This window comes from Sorex fumeus, unplaced genomic scaffold (assembly GCF_029834395.1).
Source record: "Sorex fumeus unplaced genomic scaffold, SorFum_2.1 ptg000008l, whole genome shotgun sequence".
Taxonomy (NCBI): domain Eukaryota; kingdom Metazoa; phylum Chordata; class Mammalia; order Eulipotyphla; family Soricidae; genus Sorex; species Sorex fumeus.
This window is the reverse complement of record NW_026606065.1, coordinates 73,549,053-73,571,571: the sequence shown is the minus strand read 5'-3', so window position 1 is coordinate 73,571,571 and position 22,519 is coordinate 73,549,053. Positions and strand designations below refer to the sequence as shown.

Below are 22,519 nucleotides of genomic sequence, written 5' to 3'. Positions count from 1 at the left end.
CAGCGTGGTACTGGAACAAAAGCAGAACTGCAAACCAATGGAACAGGGTTGAATACACTGACATCTCCCCTCAATCATATGATCATCTAATCTTTGATAAAGGTGCAAGAAATGTGAAGTGGAGTAAGGAAAGCCTCTTTAACAAATTGTGCTGGCATCACTGGACGGCTACATGCAAAAAAATGGGCTCAGAACTCTGCCTAACACCATGTACAAAAATAAGATCAAAATGGATTAAAGACCTCAACATCAGACCAGACACCATAAGGTACATTGAAGACAAAGTTGGCAAAACCCTCCATGACATTGAGGCTAATGGTACTTTCAAAGATGCCACGCCACTGGCCAAGCAAGTAAAAACAGAGATAGATAAATGGGACTATCTTAAACTAAGAAGCTTCTGCACCTCCAAAGAAACAGTGACCAAAATACAAAGACAGTCTACAGAATGGGAAAGGATATTCACCGAATACACATCTGACAAGGGGTTGATAACAAGGATATACAAAATACTGGTGGAACTCTACAAGAAGAAAACATCCAACCCCATCAAAAAATGGGGCAATGAAATGAACAGAAACTTTCTCAAAGAAGAAATCTGAATGGCAAAAAAGCACATGAGAAAATGCTCTACATCATTAATCATCAGGGAGATGCTGATCAAAACCACAATGAGATACCATCTCACACCTCAGAGACTGGCGCACATTCAAAAGAACAAAAGCAACCGATGCTGGCGCGGATGTGGCGAGAAAGGGACACTCCTTCACTGTTGGTGGGAATGTCGACTAGTTCAGCCCTTTTGGAAAACAGTATGGACGATTCTCAAAAAATTAGAAATTGAGCTCCCATTTGACCCAGCAATACCACTCCTGGGAATATACCCCAGAGAGGCAAAAATGTGTAGTCGAAGTGACATCTGCACTTGTTTGTTCATTGCAGCACTCTTTACAATAGCCAGAAACTGGAAGAAACCTGAGTGCCCAAGAACAGATGACTGGTTAAAGAAACTCTGGTACATCTACACAATGGAGTACTACGTAGCTCTTAGAAAAGATGAAGTCATGAAATTTACATACAAGTGGTACAATATGGAAAGTATCATGCTAAGCGAAATGAGTCAGAAAGAGAGGGATAGACATAGAAAAATTGCATTCATCTGGGGGATATAAAGCAACAAAATATGAGATCAGTACCTAAGAATAGCTGAGATCAACACCAGGAGGATTACTCCATAACTTAGAGGCCAGCCGGATATTCTAGGGGAAAGGGCAGTTCAGATAGAGAAGGGAACACCAAATGAAAGGTGTTTGGAGGATCCTCCCAGGAGGGGAAATGCATGTTGAAAGTAGACTATGGACTGAACATGATTGCCACTCAATGCCTCTTTTGCAGACCACAACATCCAAAAGGAGAGAGAGAACAAAGGGGAATGCCCTGCCACAGAGGCAGGGTGGGAGGGGGGGTGGGGGGAAATGGACACTGGTGGAGGGATGGGTATTTGATCATTGTATGACCGAAACTCAGGCACAAAGATTTGTAAATCTACAACTGTACCTCATGGTGCTTCACTAATAAAAATAAATAAAAAAAAAAAGACACAAGCTCTCAAACTATATGGGACACAGCAAAAGTAATACTAAGGGGGAAGTTTATAGCTATACAGGTTTGCATCAGGCAACATAAAAGTCTCAAATATTTAATCAAAGCCCACATCTAGAGGAACTCGAAACAGAACACTAAATTATACATTTCTTTTGATGTGAAAAATCTTTTGGAGATATGAATTCTATGCCTTAATCATGTGGTAGTATTCTTGGATGTATACAACTGACAAGTCAATGACTTGCTCTCTTTAATAGATATAGTCTTTTGTATAAAAACTATTTCTCATAAAGTTTAGTTTTGGACTGTACTTGGTGGTGCTCAGAAGATACTCTAGTGTCAGTGCTCAGAGGAACAAGCATAGAGCTGGGAATTGAACCCAAGCATTCTGAACTTCAAGACAACTCTCTGACACCTCAATAGTCTTAAAAAAGCAAACTGTTCTATAGACATAGAATATTGATAGAGGAAAATGTACAAAACCACAGGAACACAGCATGAAGAATTTTCGCACAGCATGCTTCCCCGAGTAATCAGTCCCTGAGCAAGCACAGAGCCTGCGCACTCCTCAGAGCCTGACCACACCTGCCCTCAGGGTTTCTCTGACTTGATTTTTAGCATCAGGTTAGTTTTGCCTTTATTTTGAGTTTTACATGATGGGAAGTACAGTTGTTCATTCACCACAGCATAGTTCTGTATGGAGACGTAGGTGACAGGAAATTATCTGAAGGAAGATCACTTCAGAAGGCTCTGTTCCTTCCTTCCATCTCTCCTTTTGAACAGCAGACATAGCTGTTTGCTTACCTGGGCTGCACATGGTTGCCCAAGAGTCATTAACAGGAAAAGAAACTAAGTGGGGATACTTAGAAGGGGCCCTACCTCAGCAATCTTGCAACTGGCTCCGGTACCTAATAGGTCCCCTCTAAGTGAAAGCAGATCCCTATGAAGAAATGGTACAAGATATTTGCTTGAACTTTCCCTTCCTGGCCCAGGCTCAATCCCGGATGTTCTGCCACCCGTGACACACCTAGTCTAGCCTCACAGGGGCCTCTAGGTTGTCCATGAACTGCTGCTTTTTTTAAAGTGTCTGCTGATAAACATTGTAGTTGATAACAGCCCCTGTATTATCTCTCTGATAAGATACTATTTTTTTTCCACACCTGAGCAAGAACTACTCCCTGGTCTGTGCTCAGGGATCTCTTCTTTGGGGAGCCACAGGCCCCTGTGATCAAACCCAGGGCTTCTGCATGCAGAGCATGTGCTCTACCCATTGAGCTGCCTCTTCAGCCCAGGTGCAGTATATCACAATGTAATAAGCCAACAAACACTAGCTCTGCTCTAGTGGGACCAGCCTGGGGCTTATTTGCTGCTTTCTCCAATGGTGGCTTCTCTTCCTCTCTAAACCCTAAATATGCTATTACCCAAGGCTGAATCCTCAAGGTACCTCTCTTTATTACATTGCTTTCCATCACAGATATTATTATTTTTCCTTTGCCTCTCTCATAAGTGCATATCAGATGCTTTTGAGTGAGTCTGCGTTTCCACTGCTGGAGAATCTTTTCCTCATGAGGATCTTATCTATGCTTCAGTCTCCAGCAACTAAAAAGTCTCCCTGTTCTCTGCCCAACCAGCATGGTGCCATCTCCTTGTTCATCAATCCACACAGCCCACCAATCATCTTCATTCTACCTACAAAATGCACCTAGACTTGTGATGTTTCCCCTGTTCTTTCACCATTACCATCCATCCTTTCCTTTTTGACATCTGTCTGTTGGTGATAGGCTGTCCATCTGGCCTCATCTCTCTCCATCCTCTTATTCCCTGCATCATCAGAGACATTTTAAAAAGTCACTATAAAGGTGCTCAGTGCATGTGAGATAGTCTCATTCATTGACTGGACATCCAAGCCCTCTGTTGACCCAGCCACAGAAACTCATCTCAGTGGAAAGCCCATAATTTCCCCAGGTGCCCTCACACATAGATCAGTATTTCCCACTCTTGCTTCTTTTAATGCTGCTACTTCTGCAGGATGTAATATTTTAGTGCTGAGAAGATGAGAGGGATCACAGAGCTCAAGCTTCTCATTTTATGGGATGTCCTGGAATGTCTCACATGCCAAAGAGCCAATTGACTTGGGAAACATTTCCTGAAGTTCAGGCAGAAAATGATCTTTTGTTTCTAGAACTCCACAGCATGTATGATTCTATGGTCTTTAGCTATCTTGATGTTCATTTTATACGTGAAGTTTTAATTTCCTTGTGATTCTTAGAATAATGCCCATCTGCCTCAAAGATGCCACATTCCAATCCTTGGAGCCCCCTGATTAGTTTGTTACCTGCAAAGAAGAATTAAGTTTCTAAACATCTAGTGTAGAGATGAGAAAATGATCATGGATGATCCATGTGGAACTGATATATTCAGAACTCCTCAAAAGTAGATAAAGAGCAAAGAGAAGAGCCAGTGTAAGAGTTAAGTGGGAGTAGAATTTACCTCACCTTCTTGATTCATTCTTCAGTGAAAAAAAGAGATTTGGGGTCAGAGAGTTAGTACAGCAGATAAGACTTGCCTTGCATGTAGTTGACCTGGGTTTGAACTCTGGCACCCCAGATGATCTCCTGAATCTACCAGGAATAATCCCTGAGTACCTCTGGGTGTTGCTCCCCCAAAACAAAACAAAACAAAAAATACAAGAAAACAACCAAAGCTAAACAAACAAAAGGAGGGGTTTGAAGTAGGTGAACCTTGACAATGGGACAACATAGATTCCCCATCAGAATTCTCTCAGGACTACCTGTCACACCCAGGAGGAAATTCAGTCTCCTTCTTAAGGCTCCTAAACCTTAAGGTCTAATTTACCTTGAGGACCTCATCCTCACAATCTCTCTCAGATTCTAGGCTGCGGCAACAATGAATAACGATGTTCCCAGAGTCTGCCACATTCTCGAATTCCTAGGTCCTTCAGGTGTTGCTTTTCCATCTTCATCACACTTCTCATGCTCATTGCTGCCTCTTTCTTCCATTGAATCTTGCTTTTGGGACTTCACTTCCTGAGGTAGACAGGTCTTTCAGATGCTGCTGCCTCAGATCTGATTAGTTGATACTTTTATACAGGCCACTAATGTGCAGCTTTTATCTCTGTTTTGACATGATGTGAACGGCCTGCTTACTCACCTGAATCCTCTTTACCCTAATAGTCTATATGTTTCTTCAGGGCAAGACATGTGATTTGTTAACTGTGCACTCTTCAGTGTCTAGAAATCTACTAGCTTATTTGACAGCCTCTAGTCACAGGTAGTTTCTGAGTGTACTTAAATTGTGGCAATTTTGATTTGAGATGCGCTAAAAGTATAAAATACATACTAGGCTGGAAGGTTTAATGGGGGGAAAAAGAATATAAAAATATCTGTTTTGAATTTTTGATTCCTTGTTGGAATGATACAATTTAGGATACACTGGGTTAATAAATAGAATTAATATTAATTTTGCCTGCTTTTTAAAAAATGTGACAACCATAAGAAAATAAAAAATTTAAAATAGATGGCTTGCATTTGTGGTTTGTCAGCCCTGGTCTGGGCTGCACGGCATACCTATTGAATGAATGAGTATAGATGGGTCTACTGGAAGGGGTGGGTGACTGTTGTCCCACTTCAGCCTCTGCACACGTTGTGCTAAGTGTTGGTTATGCTTCAGTCATTATGCTCCTACTCTGGCCTGGGAAGCCTGGCTCTCCAAGGCCTACGGATTGGGTCCCAGGAGAAGGAGCACCCTACCCTCAGGGTTCATTCCTTCAGGCAAGTTTCATGCCTTGTCCATATCTCCAGGAATAAAAGATAACCTTGACATTGAATTGGGGATTGGCAGATGCTCATTTAAATAGTGGTAAATCTCCTCCTTCCTTCTCAGTAACAATGGGTGAGGACTCTTATTAGCTATTCCTCATTGCATGCTATCTTGGCACTGTAATTAAATACGATATGATTATTGATTGGAAATTTTACAAGGCTCTGTAAAACTTTTTTGAAAACCCCTTTCTTGTAGCTTTCCTTGTATACAGAACTTTGACTTGTTCCTTATAATGTATTTTGTGAAATGACTATAAAACTGGGGTGGGAAGGAGAGTTTGGTATTTATCACTGTGATAAATACCTACTTTGGTTTTGAACTTTGGTTTTTGGGGTTTGTTTCTTTTGGGCCACACCTTGAGTAGTGCTCAGGGCCTACATCTGGCTTGATGCTCAGGGGTCACTTCTGTAGGTTCTGGGAGTGGGGTGTCTTCTTTCTTGGGGATCAAACCTGGGCCTCCTTCATACAAAGCATATGCGCTTCTTGTTGAGCTATTTTTCCTGCACCAAACTTTTATTTATTTATGTATTTAATTAAATTTAGTGGTAACTTAGACTAACCATCGTAATAGTGTGGGCATAAGTTTCTGAGGAGCGAAAGCTTTAACTAAACACAAAAAATTCTTGGGCTTAGTTGACATTGGAAAGAACATACTCTAGAACGAATTTTAGTTCCTTTCATTGGCATTTGCATATGCAGAGTGTATTATAGATTTTCAAAGTGCTTTTGTATCTCCCCGCATGGCAGAGCCTGGCAAGCTACCCATGACGTATTGAATATGCCAAACACAGTAACAACAAGTCTCAAATTGGAGATGTTACTGGGCCCGCTCGAGCAAATCGATAAACAACAGGAGGACCGTGACAGTTTATACACAACATTCCTTTTGGTTTTTAGACTCATTTGGCTTCTCCTTTAAACAAACTCTTCAGTAGAGTTTTCTGTACTTACTCTTATCAATTTCTTTTTTCTTATTCTCAATGAAACCTCTTCAAACATGCTTTCAGGCCCATCTGAAAACGTGCTCTCATGAAGGGCTTGCTTGTCACACATCTCACTAAATCCAGCCATTAATTGTCAGTCTTCTTGTTTTTCTTGACCCATTGAATTATGTGACACAGTAGATAGTTCTCTTCCTCTTGAAATTCTTCATTTGGCTTTCATGATGCCCCACTTGCCTGGCTTTCTTCTGGTTTTCTAGGGCATTCCTTCTCCATCTCCTAGATTCTATCTTTTTTAAAAAAATTTTTTTATTAGTGAATTACCATGGGGTACAGTTACAGACTTATAAACTTTCATGCTTGCATTTCAGTCATACAATGGTCGAGTACCCATCCCTCTACTAGTGCCCATTTTCCACCACCAATGGTCCCAGCATCCCTCCCACCACCCCTACCGCATCCCCTCCAACCCACCCCGCCTCTGTGGCAGGGCATTCCCTTTTGCTCTCTCTCTCCTTTTGGATGTTGTGGTTTGCAGTAGAGGTATTAAGTGGCCATCATGTTTGGTCTATAGTCTACTTTCAGCCTGCATCTCCCATTCTGAGTGGATCCTCCTAGCATCCTTTACTTGGTGGTCCCTTCTCTATCTGTGCTGCCTTTTCCCCCAGCATGCGAGGCTGTGGAGTAATCCTCCTGGTACTTATCTCTATTGTTCTTGGGTGTTAGCCTCCCATTCTGTTACTTTATATTCCACAAATGAGTGCAATCTTTCTATGTCTGTTTCTCTCTTTCTGACTCACTTCACTTAACATAATACTTTTCTATTGAGGTATGTTCTGTGACTCAGCACGTGGTCTATTTTGGAAAATAGTCCCTGTGCTCTGGAAAGTGTATTATTTCTTTTTGGTGTGAAAAGCCTTATATAGATCTATTAGCCCTTTCTCTTCGATCTTTTCCTTCAAATCCAGTGTTTCTTTGCTGAGTTTTAATCTCCTTGATCTATCTAGAGGTGATAGGGCAGTGTTGAAGTCTCCAACTACTATTGTGTTGCTAGCAGGGTCCTTGTTAAAATCTATTAGCAGTTGTTTTAAGTACTTAGCTGGTCCCTCATTAGGTGTGTACACATTTAGGAGTGTGATTTATTTCTGCTGTACATATCCCTTGATTAGTAAAAAATGGCCTTCACTGTCTCTTCTAATCTTTTTCAACCTGAAATCTATGTTGTTGGATACTAGTATGGCCACCCTGGCTTTTCTGAGGGAGTTGTTTGCTTGCGGGATTGTTTTCCATCCTTTGACTTTGAGTCTCTGTTTGCTCTGACTGTTCAGATATGTTTCTTGTAGGCAGCAGAAAGTTGGGTTTGGTTTCCGAATCCATTTTGCCACTCTGTGTCTCTTAATTGGTGAATTTAGACCACTAATATTGAGGGAGATTATTGTCATGGGGTTTTGTGCCATCTTTCTGCAGGGATTTGTTGTGCTTGTAGGGTTTTTTCTTGTCTTACAATAGCCCATTTGGTTCTTCTTTTAAGTTTGGTTTTGAAGAATATGAAGTTCCTGAGCTGTTGTTTATCCATGAAATAGTGTGTCGTTCCTTTGAGTTTGAGTGAGAGTCTAGCCAGATAAAGTATTCTTGGTGAGGCGTTCATTTCATTGAGTTTTTTCACTATATTTCACCATTGTCTTTGGGCTTGGAGGGTTTTCTCTGATAGATCTGCTGTAAATCTAAGGGGTGCCCCTTTGTATGTGATTTCCTTCTTTGACCTTGCTGCTTACAGTATTGTGTCTCTATCCATGGCATCTATCATTCTGACTATGATATGTATTGGAATTTTTTTACTAGGGTCTCATTTAGCTGGCGCTCTTCAGACTCCTTGGATCTGGATGCCTGCATTCTCCAGCCCTGGGAACTTTTCAGCAATATTTTCAACTGTGACTTTTTCACTGGGGTTGTTTCCCTGTCCTTCTGGTACTCTGATGATTCTAATGTTGTTTCTTTTTAAATCATCCACTAGGTCTCTGATTTGCTTAAGAGCTATTTTGAGGTCTTTTCCCATTGCTTCTTGTTGCCTATAAGCTTTCTGCAGCTCATCTTCAAGCTTGCTGATTCTGTCTTCAGCTGTAGTCATTCTACTATTGAGGGCACCCACTGAGTTTTTAATTTCATCTACAGAATCCTTTATTCGTGACACTTCTTTTTGTAGCTTTTTTATTTCTGCTCTCATTTCTTTCTGTATTTTCTCAGCTGTCCGTTCCATTATTTCTTTCGTGTCTTCCTTTAATTTACTGGATGTCTGTTGAACCATTTCTTTGAGTACATTGTACATCTTCAACATTTCATCTCTGAATTCTTTATCGGAGAGATCGTATTTGTGGGTAATGCTTGTTGAGGAGTCTGGACCTTTTTCATCATCTTCTCGTGGTGGGGATTTTCATTGTTTCTTCATGTTTTTGTAGTAATATGGTGGTGGAATACTATCAGTATTCCCCCCTAGTTGCGAGAAAGGATTCTAGAGGAGCTTGGTCAATGGTGCTCACCTTTTCCCTCTCTAGAGTTTTACCTTCCTCATAGGTGCTCCTCAGTGGCTTAGGTGAGGTGTCTAGTGAAGCTTCAGAGAATGTGTTCTTTTATATTGGGTTTGTAGACCTTCTTGTGATGCCAGTATTATGGTGCAATTGGAATACGCTACTAGACTATTGACCTAATGTGTTTGAGATGGCCAGGATATTTCCCACAGAATTATGTGATGGAAATGAAGATGTGAGTGCAGAGTGCCAGCAAAGGGGAAGATAACTGTGGCAGCCCCCAAAGAGGCCACGCCCACTGCTGTGAAGGCCACACCCCTACCTCTATGTGGGTGGGGTGCCAGGTGGGGGCGGGGCAGAAACCTGGGAGAGGGAGAAAAACAGAGCGGAGCTGGAGGACAGCACGGGGTGGGCCGGATGGTGCTTGGGGAGGTTGGGCGACTTAGGGTCCGAGAGGACGCCTGGGTCGCAGGCCGGGGGAAATGGTGGCTCAATCCAATTCACTTACCTGGGAGAGGGAGAAAACTGGGAGTGGAGCTGGAAGATGGCGCCGGGATGGGTGGGATCTACTAGATACTATCTTCACAGCCTCCTGCTTAATCTTGGTATCTTCCGAGTCTTAGATCTAAGATGATTTCTTTCCTTTTCTAAAAACTATGTAATCACTTCTTAATTTTACCAACTTGCATGGCTTTAAATATTATTTACACACTAACAAGGCTTAAATATTTAATTTAGGGAACCCTCATTCCAGAATCTTATATCCAAGTATCTGCATGGCAACATCTAAAATATCTATTCCAACTTCACATTCCCGAACCAAATTTGCTCTCTAAACATGCTCCCTCTGTCATTTCCTTGATTTCAGTGAATGCTAATACCATCCTTCCAGTTGCTAAGACCAGAAAAGTTAGAATCAACCTTGACACTTCAGTTCTGTTTCCTTTTCTGTTTGGGTGATGGGGGTATTTTTTGAATGGGTGATCACAGGTGGTGGGTCTCACGAATGCCTCCAAGCATAGTACTCAGAGGTCACTCCTAGCAGTACTCAGAAAAGCATATGGTGCTAGGGATTGATTCTAGCATGCACAAAATATAATTTCTCAACCTTTTGGACTATCTCTCAAACTAGACACTTCTGTTTTACACGATAGCTCACAACACATAGTTTCATCTATACTATCAAGCTTCATCCAGAATGTAACCAGGTCTCACGATCTCTACTGTTGTTTTTCTGGTCTGAATGACTGTCTTCTCTGTCTGGATCATTTCAGATGTCTCTACAACTTGCTCAGCACAGCATGATCCCTACAGAACAGGCAGAGATTCTGCTAAAACAGAAGTCATGTCACTTCACTACTCAAATGGCTCCCTTTTGTCCTGACCAAAGGTCAACATTTTCTAATGATCCTGAAGACCCAGTGAAACATGGTGCTGCTTCTGACGACAACAGCAACTCTCTTTATCTCCCAGGTGAGCCATCCTGGCCTTTGTGCTGTGTCCTTGGAGTGCAAGTGATGTGCCTGCCCTGGGATTTTGCGTTTACATTTTCCTGGAAGGCTTCCCCTACCAGACAGCCTCTTGTCTTTCTCCCTCCTTGTCTTTCCTTTCCTACTATACTTTTCCCCCATAGCACTTATTGCTATCTAATACATATTTTGCTTACCTGCATAGTTTATTATCTGCCTCATTCTAGATTCACTAGGGTAAGGATTTTTTTATGCCCATTGCTATATCACATAGTACTTGAAATAATACCTAACACATAGGTTGTGTTCATTAGATATTGCAAATAAATAATTATATCACATAAGCATTTCTATGATTATTTCCTCTTTTCTACAAAATTAATTTGGAACTTAAAAAAAAGACCGCAAAAAAGAACTATGCAAATAAACATTCACACACACACACATAGTTACATACACATATGAAATAATGCTAACTAAAGCACAGGTATAGAACTACTAGTATAATAAAAATAATAAAGGGCCCCTGGTTAAGATTAGATATAGACTACTTATATTTGGATTGATCTAGTCACCAAAGGGTTGTAACTAAGCTATAAACTTTTAAAAATTCAGGTTAATGTTTTATAAATGTTACTTGTTTAAAAAGTAATCTTGATAGGGCCTGAGCTATAGTACAACCGATAGGGCGCTTGCTTTATACATGGCCAATGTGGGTTCAATTTTTTGTGCCACATATGTTCCCCTGAACCCTTCCAGTAATGATCTCTGAGTTCAGAGCCAGGAAAAAAAGCTCTGAGCCCCTTCTGGTGTGGGGCTAAAATCAAAAATAAATAATAAAAATAAAAAATAATATTTCAAACATTTTACTGAATATTTCTCTTTAAGATGAAAATAGTTATTATTTTAACTTTAAGTATAGTAGCAAACTGTATATCCATTAAGGCATAGTTGAAATTATAAATTATTATATGGCAACTGAAGTGCAAAATTCTTAAAAGTTAGATTAAATCCAAGCAATCTTACTTCCTCTCATCACGATGTATCTATATTGTTTGGTTACCAATTGCCAATTAGTTGCCTAATTAGTTGCCTAGTAGATATGGTTTAGAAAATAACATTTCAGGTTTCATTTTGGGATCTTACCTCCTGTTTGAAGACTTCATTAACTCCCCAGAATTGATTATCTATCTCCGGCTGTAGTCAGAACCAGCTCTACGGTTCTGCAAACTGTCCCAAGAGCCCCACACTTGGAAGGGTTTTGACCTTGGTTTAAGGTTTGTTATCACTCTCTTAGAATTTTAATTCATATTTTAATAAGACACCCACATCTTTTTTTTTGCGATGGATCCTGCATGGAGCAGGTCTCATTGATAAATCAGAATTGTTCTAGGAAAGGAATGCTAAGTGAGACCTCAAGGTGGAATCTGGGATCTCAACAAATAGCCAAGTTCAATTATGTTTAAATCATTATAGATGAGGTTGTGCTATTTGATAGGTTTGCAGTCATAGTTGCATAAATTTCCCGCACATGTTTGGCTATTGCTTCATTTTATGATTCATTAAGTTTTGTTCTATTTAAATAGCAGTTTCGGAATTTGTTTCATTGTGCTCTGATTGTTTCCCAAAACTCATAAGTCTAAGTTTAGTGGTATGGCATGTAATCTTTGGTAATACATTTTCACATTATGTGCTTCTGCTGATGAAATCGGGAAAACACAATATCCAATTTGGCAGTCTTTTTTTTTTTTTAAGAATTTTTTTCCCTTCTGGAGAGCTGGTTTTCTAAATTGGAAGCCTTAAGAATAGTAATTTTATCTGAGAGGCATAGAAGGGCTAAATTAGTCACTCATCTGAAGGAAGGAGGCTAGGTATAAGTGAAGGGACTGTGACCACTGGGGAATAGTTGTGTGATTTTAAGAGGAAGCTGCTCTGGACTCTTGTTCACTGTTTTGGGGAAGGTGATCTATTAGCAGCGCTTCCTTTTGCCTTCCAAAGAACTCCAAACAGAAATTTTAAAAAATCCTTTGAGTTTAAAAATCTGGACTCATAAAATAGCCAATGACCACTCTTGGGGAGTCAATTTTTAACATGACTTCTTCACTTTATTCCAAATAACTCTGAATTATTTTTCCATTCTCTCCTATAAGATATAAGGGAGAAAATATGTAATTTCATTTTGAGGTTCCTTAGAAAGATTTTTTGTGACACTTAACATTTATAAAGAAATGTTAAATTTGAAATCCAATGACAGCAATGCACTTGGTTACCTAACCTCCTGTCAATGGAAAGAGCCATTTTGTACAACTTTTCATAGTTCTGTCCACTCCAGAAACTTCTCCATCATAGCTAATAATGCTGTGTGCCCTGCCATAAAAATGAAATGTGAGTCATATATATAATTAAAAGTTTTCTGTCTAGAGGGTAGAAGAGGGTTTAAGTTGCTTGCCTTGGCATGCATTCGACCTGGGTTCAATTCTCCCAAGCACTACTGCAAGTGATCCCTGAGCACAGAGCCAGGAGTAATCCCTAAATATTGCAAAGTATGTCCCAAAAGTAAACTTCTCCCTGATGAAAGTCACATTAAAAAATAAGAAGGATGAACTTAATTTTAATAAAATATTTTATTTAATTCATTATACCTAGAACACTACAATTTTGTTTTTTTTTTTTAAGTTGGCAAAACCCTCCATGACATTGAAGCTAATGGTATCTTCAAAGATGCCACGCCACTGGCCAAGCAAGTGAAAACAGAGATAGACAAATGGGACTATCTTAAACTAAGAAGCTTCTGCACCTCCAAAGAAACAGTGACCAAAATACAAAGACAGTCTACAGAATGGGAAAGGATATTCACCGAATACACATCTGACAAGGGGTTGATATCCAGGATATACAAAATACTGGTTAAACTCCACAAGAAGAAAACATCCAACCCCATCCAAAAATGGGGCAATGAAATGAACAGAAACTTTCTCAAAGAAGAAATCCGAATGGCAAAAAAGCACATGAGAAAATGCTCTACATCATTAATCATCAGGGAGATGCAGATCAAAACCACAATGAGATACCATCTCACACCTCAGAGACTGGCCCACATTCAAAAGAACAAAAGCAACCGATGCTGGCGTGGCTGTGGCGAGAAAGGGACACTCCTTCACTGTTGGTGGGAATGCCGACTGGTTCAGCCCTTCTGGAAAACAGTATGGACGATTCTCAAAAAATTAGAAATTGAGCTCCCATTCGACCCAGCAATACCACTCCTGGGAATATATCCCAGAGAGGCAAAAATGTATAGTCGAAGTGACATCTGCACTTGTTTGTTCATTGCAGCCCTCTTTACAATAGCCAGAAACTGGAAGAAACCTGAATGCCCAAGAACAGATGACTGGTTAAAGAAACTTTGGTACATCTACACAATGGAGTACTATGTAGCTCTTAGAAAAGATGAAGTCATGAAATTTACATACAAGTGGTACAATATGGAAAGTATCATGCTAAGCGAAATGAGTCAGAAAGAGAGGGATAGACATAGAAAGATTGCATTCATCTGGGGGATATAAAGTAACAAAGTATGAGATTAATACCCAAGAATAGCTGAGATCAGCACCAGGAGGATTACTCCATAACTTAGAGGCCAGCCGGGTATCCTAGAGGAAAGGGCTATTCAGATAGAGAAGGGAGCACCAAATAAAGGATGTTTGGAGGATCCTCCCAGGAGGGGAGATGCATGTCGAAAGTAGACTATGGACTGAACATGTTTGCCACTCAATGCCTCTTTTGCAGACCACAACACCCAAAAGGAGAGAGAGAACACAGGGGATTGCCCTGCCACAGAGACGGGGGGATGGGGGGATGGGGGTGGGAGGGATATTATCCATGGTGGTGGAAAATGGGCACTGGTGGAGGGATGGGTATCTGATCATTGTATAATTGAAACCAAAGCACAAAAAATTGTAAATCTACAACTTTAAAAAAAATAAAATAAAATAAAGGGGAAAAAAAAATAAAAAAAAAAAAGAAAAGAAGATTAAATGATAAACAAAAAAAAAACTTTACTTTTTATTTTTTTATTTTATTTTTTTTATTTATTTATTTTTTTTTATAATTTATTTATTTATTGGATCACTGTGGGAAAAGTTACAGAGCTTTCGGGTTTAGGTCTCAGTCATGTAGATACCAAACATATTTCCCTTTACCAATACTCATTTTTAACCCCGAACCCCAATAGACCCCCACCTCCCACCCCTCCCAATTCTTGTGAGGCAGATGAGTTCTAGTTAATACTCTATCTACTTTGACTAGATAGATTATTTCGATAGAAGATGCACAATTATTGTTTAGAGTTTACGACCCACCCCCCACAATCAGACATGCTGAAACAGCGTTGTGAAATGATTTGCTTTCTACAATTTGGTTTAAGAATAAAATGATGTCGCGGCCGCGCGGTTTTGAATTTCTGCTATTTTACTTATTGACCCTGGAAGAATTTCTATTAAAAGTTAGCTAGTTAAGAGATTGGTTTGTGTGCCCTGGAGTCGTGGCCGTGCCGGAGAGCCGCTCGTGGGGGGCAGCTGGCGACCTCGGTGGGGCGTGGGGGACGGCCCACAAAGCCCCCCTTCCCATGAGGTCCCCGCCGCTCCCCCGAGCCCGGCTCAAACCTGCTTTCCACAAGGCTCCCGTGCGGCTGCCATCTTTCTTTCCAGAGAGGAGCGGGCGGGCTGGTCAACGCCCTTTCCCCTCCGGGCAGGCTTGGTGGCGCGCGGTTTAACACAAGTCCATTTGCTTTTCTGCTCCAAGCGGCTGGTTCTCTGTGCTAAGTCCTTGTGCCTCCGGGGCCGTGGCCGTGCCGGAGAGCCGCTCGTGGGGGGCAGCTGGCGACCTCGGTGGGGCGTGGGGGACGGCCCACAAGAACACTACAATTTTGAAATGTGATCAAAATAAAAGTTACGAATGCCATCTTTTATGTTATTTTTATTCAAACTAAAATTTGAAATCAACTCTGTATTTTATAATTACAATACCTCTTAGTTTGAATTTGCATAGCAGACCCTGGTGACTGCCACTAGTGTCAATAATGTTAGAATGCTCAATTTTCACAAATTCTGCTTTGCTTATATGCCAAAATCACTCACCTGTAAAGCTGGTTGATCTAATAGTTTTGCTCACTGTTTCGGACTCTGCCCTTCTCACTGCATTTACAGGTCCCTAAGATGACAAAATTCTGACACCTTGCTTGGATTTGGCCTTTACAGAGCTTAAGAAGGCTAGGGCGGAAAGAGTGGAAGCAGAAAAATTAAAACAATACGTCAGAAAATGCTATATAAGAGTGCTATAGTAGCAGCAGCAGTCACATCTAGAATTTCCAGGTGACAACTTCTCAAAGGTGCAGAAAGAGCTGGCCACTTTCTCAAAGTGAGGACTGTTTGAAAGTACACATGTGCAGCTAACTACAAGGAGAACAGTCCAGCTGGGGACACCTACACTATTCTAGAAGCCTTAGGGGCTTTGGAGGTGGGATGGGCAAAGATTTTGCATTGGAGCAGATAGCAGGAGGAAGAGGCATCGTCACCATTGATGGGGGAATCATTGTATCTGGTCTTTGAGGGGTTGATCACTGGATGGTTTGTTGTATCTTACTCAGGAGGAACGTTTTGTTGCTGTGAAGGGCTGGAGTCAGGTTGTGCCTCTAGGTGTGAGGAGAGTAGCAAGCAGTTCTTGGTATGGGCAGGGATAGAGAGCTTGGGTAGAGTCTCTTGCTGTTGGGGTTCAGAGATAAGCCTGAGGTTTGGGGTTTCCTGGCCATACACCTTGGTGGTGATGAGTGGTTCCTGACTCTACACAGATAACCCCTCGTACGAACACTCTGAACCTTTTGTGGCTCATAGTCTAAATCAGTATTTTTTTTCTCAACCTTTTTTTTAGACCACAGCCCTCACCCCATGGCTCTGCTGTCTTCCTGGTTGGCCCCCTTGCGTTTTGGTTCCCACTTACATGATTTTTACTTGTGGCCTACCTGGCATATCCTGGTGGCTTGAAAGGACCCATATGGACCCCAGTGGAGAAATGCTCATCTAGACTATTTCTGTGGAGAAGGAAACATTCTCTTTTTTCTTAAGTTAGTATATTCAAGTTAGGTTGTGGTTGTTTCTTTCAGTGTCTACATAGTAGTTCACACTGGTTACCATTAGTTGCATGTTTATTTTATTCTGCTTTTGTCATCACTGATGATTTTGCTGCTAGTTGAAAAAAATGGGTATTTGGTTTGAAAATTTGGTGGGTTTTTCTTTGTTGTTGTTGTTGTCTTTGTTTAGTTTTGGCTTGGGGCCACACCTGGCTCTTTTCAGGGCTTTGCACTCAGGGATCACTCCTCGAGGAGTTCAGAAGACCAGGAATTTAACCTGCGTCTGCCAGGTGGTGTCTTGCATACTGTACTTTCTCTCTGGCCCTCAGAAAATCTGCATTTTGACATTTGAATCTTCTAAACTCTAATGGGGTGGCTAAGTCTAGGTAGTTCCTAATACAATATATGTTTAGGGAATTAGAATGTTATTTGGGGGTTTTGAGGTCAGACTGAAATACATCTTTAGGATAAGTTATTACGGATGGCCACATGGGATGGCAGGGATTTGGTTTTAGTTACATTCTGGAGATGCTACAGGTTGCCTGAAGTTTTTTCTTACCCAATTTCTCTTGCTTGGAATTCACTGCCCCTATGCCAACACTAAGGTTTTAAATTAATATTTTCTCTAATAGTGTCTAAAGCCAATCAGATTGGCACCTTTGACCTGTGTCCAGTGGGGATTGGTTGCAGACATAAGAATATAGGCAAACACGCATGGGCTGTCCAAGGTTTAGGTCACTGGGCAGCCCTCAGTGATCTCACAGACCAGTCATTTATTTAATCCTGTATCACTCCCACACCTCCCACTGGACTTCCAAATGGTAACCAGTGTTGACAGAGACATTAGGGACAGTTAGAAGGCATATTCAATAGATACATGAAGATCAGAAACTGGCGTATTTCACATAGCTAATCACCAGACATTTAAAAGACCCTAAACTGTTTATACTATTATTTTTTGGGTGCATTTTTGCTTGCCCTGTTATCTATTCTATTATTTCCTGGGTGCACTTTTGCAAACCCTTTGCATTCTAAGACTTTAATCTATTGTACCTTGAGGCATATCCCATTCTTGGGGTTTACTGTTAGGTGGATGAATTCCCACATAAAAGTAAACATTTTCTTCACATTTCTGACTAAATCAATCTATTTATTTACTCCCTTTTTTCACTTGAGCATATATTTATTAACTCCTTTTACAGTGTATAAGCTCAGGACTAAGTGCCAGAGGTTTGAAATTAGAGGACCTTTGTCTTTATCTTCATAAATGATAACACGTGTTTTAACATACCAACTTGCAAATTCTCCCCACATGAATGCATTTGACTGTTTCACTGAACTCTACTCTGGTACAACTTGTCCAGACACGTGTTATCATTTATGTTTCATTCGTTGTGGATATTCCTAGTTTGGTCTCTAAGGTATCTCCCCTAAGTGACTAAACATTTTTGTTAGAAAGAAGAATGCTTTATTCTTTCTTTCTAACTCTTCCGATGGCCTGGTACTTGGCACAGGGGGGTTCTGATAAACATTCTTAAGTTTCTCTTGAGGATTCATGAAAGATGTTAGTTGATTATTATTTCTGCACATGATGAATGAGATTGCTACTAGGGATTTGAGTTGTTGGGACTGGAATCAATAGACTTAAACGGTTTACCCAGTACAACCTTGAGAACGAGTTTGTAGACTAAGCACTGTCTCTGTTGTTCTTTTACACAGCAGATATTCTCCAGATATTCTCTTCTGAAAGTTTCAGGGCATATTTTTTTATTTTTCTTTATTTTTATTAAGAAGACATTGGTTTTTAATGAGGCTATCTCTATATGGGTATTTTTCCTGTATGTTGCAACTCTTGAAGAAGTACAACGTTAGGGATTTCTCTTAATGAAGTATATACACAGTAACTTTCCTTCAGGCTGTCAGAGAGGAAAGCTGTATTGCTCAAGTGAATTTCAGTGACCTCTTGCTCCACAGGGAGCCCAGTGCTGGAACAGATTTTTATAAATAATATTCTGTTTGCATTTCAACACTGATAATTTCCTCTTGTCTTTGAGGCTGTCAGAGAACCAGGAAGCTTGTTTCTTAGGACAATAGTATTTGCAAAGGAGCTGTTCCAACTATTATTATTAATAATCTCATTATGGAGGCATCACCAGTGTTTTTGTGTGTTTGTGACTACTAAATAGATCAAAGTTTCACTCTCGAACTATGGAGGCCACACAGGAACAAAACTGCTTAGGCACACTGTGTGCTTGTATGAATGAGAGTGCATGCTGGGTTGTTCTTCTCTTGATAAGGCACATTTATTTTGGGGAGAATCATTGCCTCACTCTTACAAGAATGCAGCACCCTCCCCAGGAAGGATTCTCCTAAGAATAGGACAGAGAAGACCCTGGAGGTAGCCATGACTACGGACTCCTGTTGTGCATCAGATTTTTTTTTTCTGATGAGGCCACTGACATGCTCCTTGAAAAAGGGACAAGGAAATCTCATTAGGGCCCCAGGCAGAGGCTGCTAGCAAATGAGAAGGGAGTTTGTCCTTTGCTTTGGTGGGAATCAGAAGAGGGGATTTGTGATGAGAGGTAGAGAAAAACTGGCCTATATCCATATTCATAGCATTTAAAGCCAGGATAATGGATTTAACCTACCAGTTTTCATTCTCACATATGCCCTATGCTTTTCAAGTCTTGGACTGAGTGTTTATATGTCTAGAACATTCAGTTGAAGAGGGCAAGGCTGAATTGCTTCCCACAGGGATCAGTGAATATCATCATTTACTTACGGCCCCAGGAAGGCCTGCCCAGGGGAAGCCAGCAGTTTTCAATAAGTGTGGTTCCGGATAACTACAGGATGTCTAGTTCAGTTTGAATGTAAATAAATAGCATATTTGTTTTAATACAAATATATTGAAAATATTTTATGGGAAAATATACTAAAAATGGTACATTTTTAAAAATCTAAAACTCACATTGGAATGGGTGTCCTCTACTTTTATTTGCCAAGATGACATCTTTACCTAGGCTAGAATAGGAAGGGCTTCTTTTTCTGAACAGGGGTTCTCATATTTGACCTTGTTTATTACCATATATTGTCTTTGAAACATAATGCTCATGGAGGCTGTTATTTCTAGAAAGCTTCTGGGAAAATGCCCATGTTCTGATTCAGAGCTGTTGTCCAGCAGAAAGGGCATTTGCCTTGCACATGGCCAACCTGGGTTCTAACACTGGAATCCTTGATGGTTTCCAGAGTCTACAAAGAGTGATCTCTGAATTGAAAGCCAGCAGAAGCTCATAGCACAGTCAGCTGTGGCCCCCAAACAAAAAATATAAATAAAATAAAATAAGAAAGAAAATGTTCCTGTCCTTTCTAAGTGTCTGCCCCTAATTTCTACACCTATATGAACATAGGAAGAAGATTGGCCTGAGAGGACACATTGCCTCAGCAAGTCTATTCAGCTATGGCAGCCAGGATGGCTGTGGCATTGTGGGCAGAAAAGTGGGGAAGAGCCATCTAAGTGGGGGGTCCCTTTAGTCCTCTGGGGCAGGACAGTGTGGGTATTGACCTATGGTACAACCTAGTGGGCCATGGGTTACTACAAAGAATTTTTATTCTTCTTTTCCCTTCTTCCTCATTCTGTCTTTCTCTTTCTAGCCATTCAGCTGTAAACCTCCTGCCCAGGTGGTCCGCTGAGAATCAGAATAGTGTACCAAAGATGAAAGGCTGCTTCTTGTAAAGTGCAGTGTTTATTCTGAGAGTTATTGTGGTCCATGAAGTAAAAGAACCTTCACACTCATTATTCAAAAGTAGCTGAGGTTGCTGTAGTGGAGACATAATACCCCTCACCTTTTATCCATGTTTTGAACTCAACAATTTTTTATAGTATGCCAACCTTCAGAAAATTAAAAAAAAACAGTAAAATATACATTTAAAAATTTTAACACTAGTATAGTATTTCAGAGCTTGTTAGAAATTTTCCATGTATCTCACACTTAATTGTAGCAGTTTAGAAATTGTTACATTAGGGGACTAAGTGACTTACCTAAGGTCGGCATCTGTGTGAGAGTGGTAAGTGGTTTTGAATATCCAGGTCAACACCTTTTTGAATTCACAGAAAGGAAGCAGAGGTGTGATGATGTGCAATATGGAAGAGGAGAGCAGATGGGGCCTGAGGAATGTTCTTTTTTTCTCAGTTTCATAAGAAATTAAGTCTCAAGCATTTGAGGGCCTGGCCAGCTAACAAGAGGGACCGAACCCTGGAGGTGTGATAGAGTTGTCTGGAAGACAATATTTGTGGTGGACTGAATTGTAGCACTTCCTGCAGGGGTTCTTTCTCCTCCATCAATCCCATGAGGAGGTATCCTTGATAGTGCTGAACTGAGTGCTGAACATGGCGACCAAACACCTGAGATCTCTCTTCAGAGCTAATTGTTGAGAGAACTTGGTCCTGAATCAGACCCTGCAAGGGTGTGGTCAGGACCTCCTGGGAAGAAACAGCAGAAGAGAACATCGCCTCCAGGAGAGCCACCATCTCTAGAGAAATTCTCTAGAGGAAGCGATGAATAAAATGGGGAAAGGTACTTATCTTTCGCCGGCTGCCATTTGTCTCTTACAAAGACTCTGAGTCCAACTCTTTCAAGGAAGTACCAGGTGGGAAACCAGACACTGGACCTGGGAAAGCACAGTTGAGTTAATATTTGGCAGGAGATACTAGGTTCAAGGGCAACACCAGTATCAAGGTGTGGAGGTTGCACAAGCTGTGGAGGGAGGTTCCTGAGGGTCGTGACACTCCTGGGTTGGTCACCTGCTTTCCCCAAATTGGCCCTGAGGAAATTCCTGTGAGGCCCTATAAGAAGCCCTTGGGCTCTGTGTTGTAGTCAGCGGCTCCAGCTCAGAGGACAAGATGGGGACAGGCCTCCTCTACCCGCTGACCTTTCTATTCCTCCTTGGCCTGGCCAGGGGGAAATCAGGGCATTCGAAACCCCTGGTTTCTACCCGTAGTGCCAACTCCTTTTCTCCCACCACTCCCTTCCCTGAGCCCAACTTCACCCCCTACTCCACTTCTGAAAAAAGCAGCTTTAAGGCTGACTCCATCTCCGAGTCCCAGGTAAGGAAGGACCCCCCTCCCCCTCCACCTAAGAGGAGTCTGAGAGCTGGTTTCCATCCCTTCCTCTTGCTCTTTTCCATACTGGAATATAATTTCATGGGTGGCTGGGCATGGGCACTCTACAAGATTTATGACTCTCTTTGTTAACTGTAGGAAATGAATTAAAACCCCTGTTGAAATAATCAAATAGTTAGCAAGAGAGAAAACATCCAGTCTCTGAGGGTTGAAGTGTGTATGTGGGGTTGGGGTGGGGGTGGGCTTTAAAGAGGTTCTGAAAGTGGTCTGCACTCTGGACTCTAGGGGTCTGTGTGGAGTTTACAAAGTAGCGCTGTCAGGGTTCTAGTCCTCCATGGAGACTTTGAGGGACAGGACTTCTCCAGCAGCAGATCCTGGGGAGTTTGTCCAGTTGATTTGTGCCTATTCAGATCAGATGTGACCCCAGCGCTCCGGTGAGATCCTGGATTTCTGAGCACTGTCTGTGAGGGAGGTGAGTCACAGATGTTCAGGAGTCTATGACTTCAGGAAAGTGCGTTTATACACAGATAAATGTGTAACCCCTGGAGGAGTGCGGAATCTTTCAGTCTTCTTTGAAGGAAGTCTTTAGAGTAATTTTCAATGAAAATTAATGACAGCAGAGGGACCAGAGACTAGAGGAGGTAAGAAACTTGCCTTGTATGGGTTAAACTCCCCAATCTATCTCCCCTTATATCCCCACATACATTAAGGTCATTTCCTGCATATGGTCCCCATCCACCACTAGGACTGATCCCTGAATGGAGACAGGAATAGCCCTGTCACCTGAACCCATCTTCATCACCCTGTCAGCCCCCTGACCTTACCCCCAACAACAACAACAGAAACAAATGAGCATCCCTAGGCTGGAAGAGGCTGGACCAGCAAGTCTCCAT

At 41.3% G+C, this 22,519-nt stretch overlaps 1 protein-coding gene across 1 annotated transcript in view; it reads left to right on the top strand.

Annotated features, from left to right (window-relative positions):
• Nucleotides 1-22,519, top strand: part of OLFM4 (olfactomedin 4) — a 54,784-nt gene that overhangs the window by 10,955 nt on the left and 21,310 nt on the right. Inside the window, exon 2 of the mRNA XM_056108997.1 lies at nt 21,506-21,611. Within this exon, the coding sequence (XP_055964972.1) occupies nt 21,506-21,611 (106 nt within the window). The remainder of the gene's footprint in view (nt 1-21,505; nt 21,612-22,519) is intronic.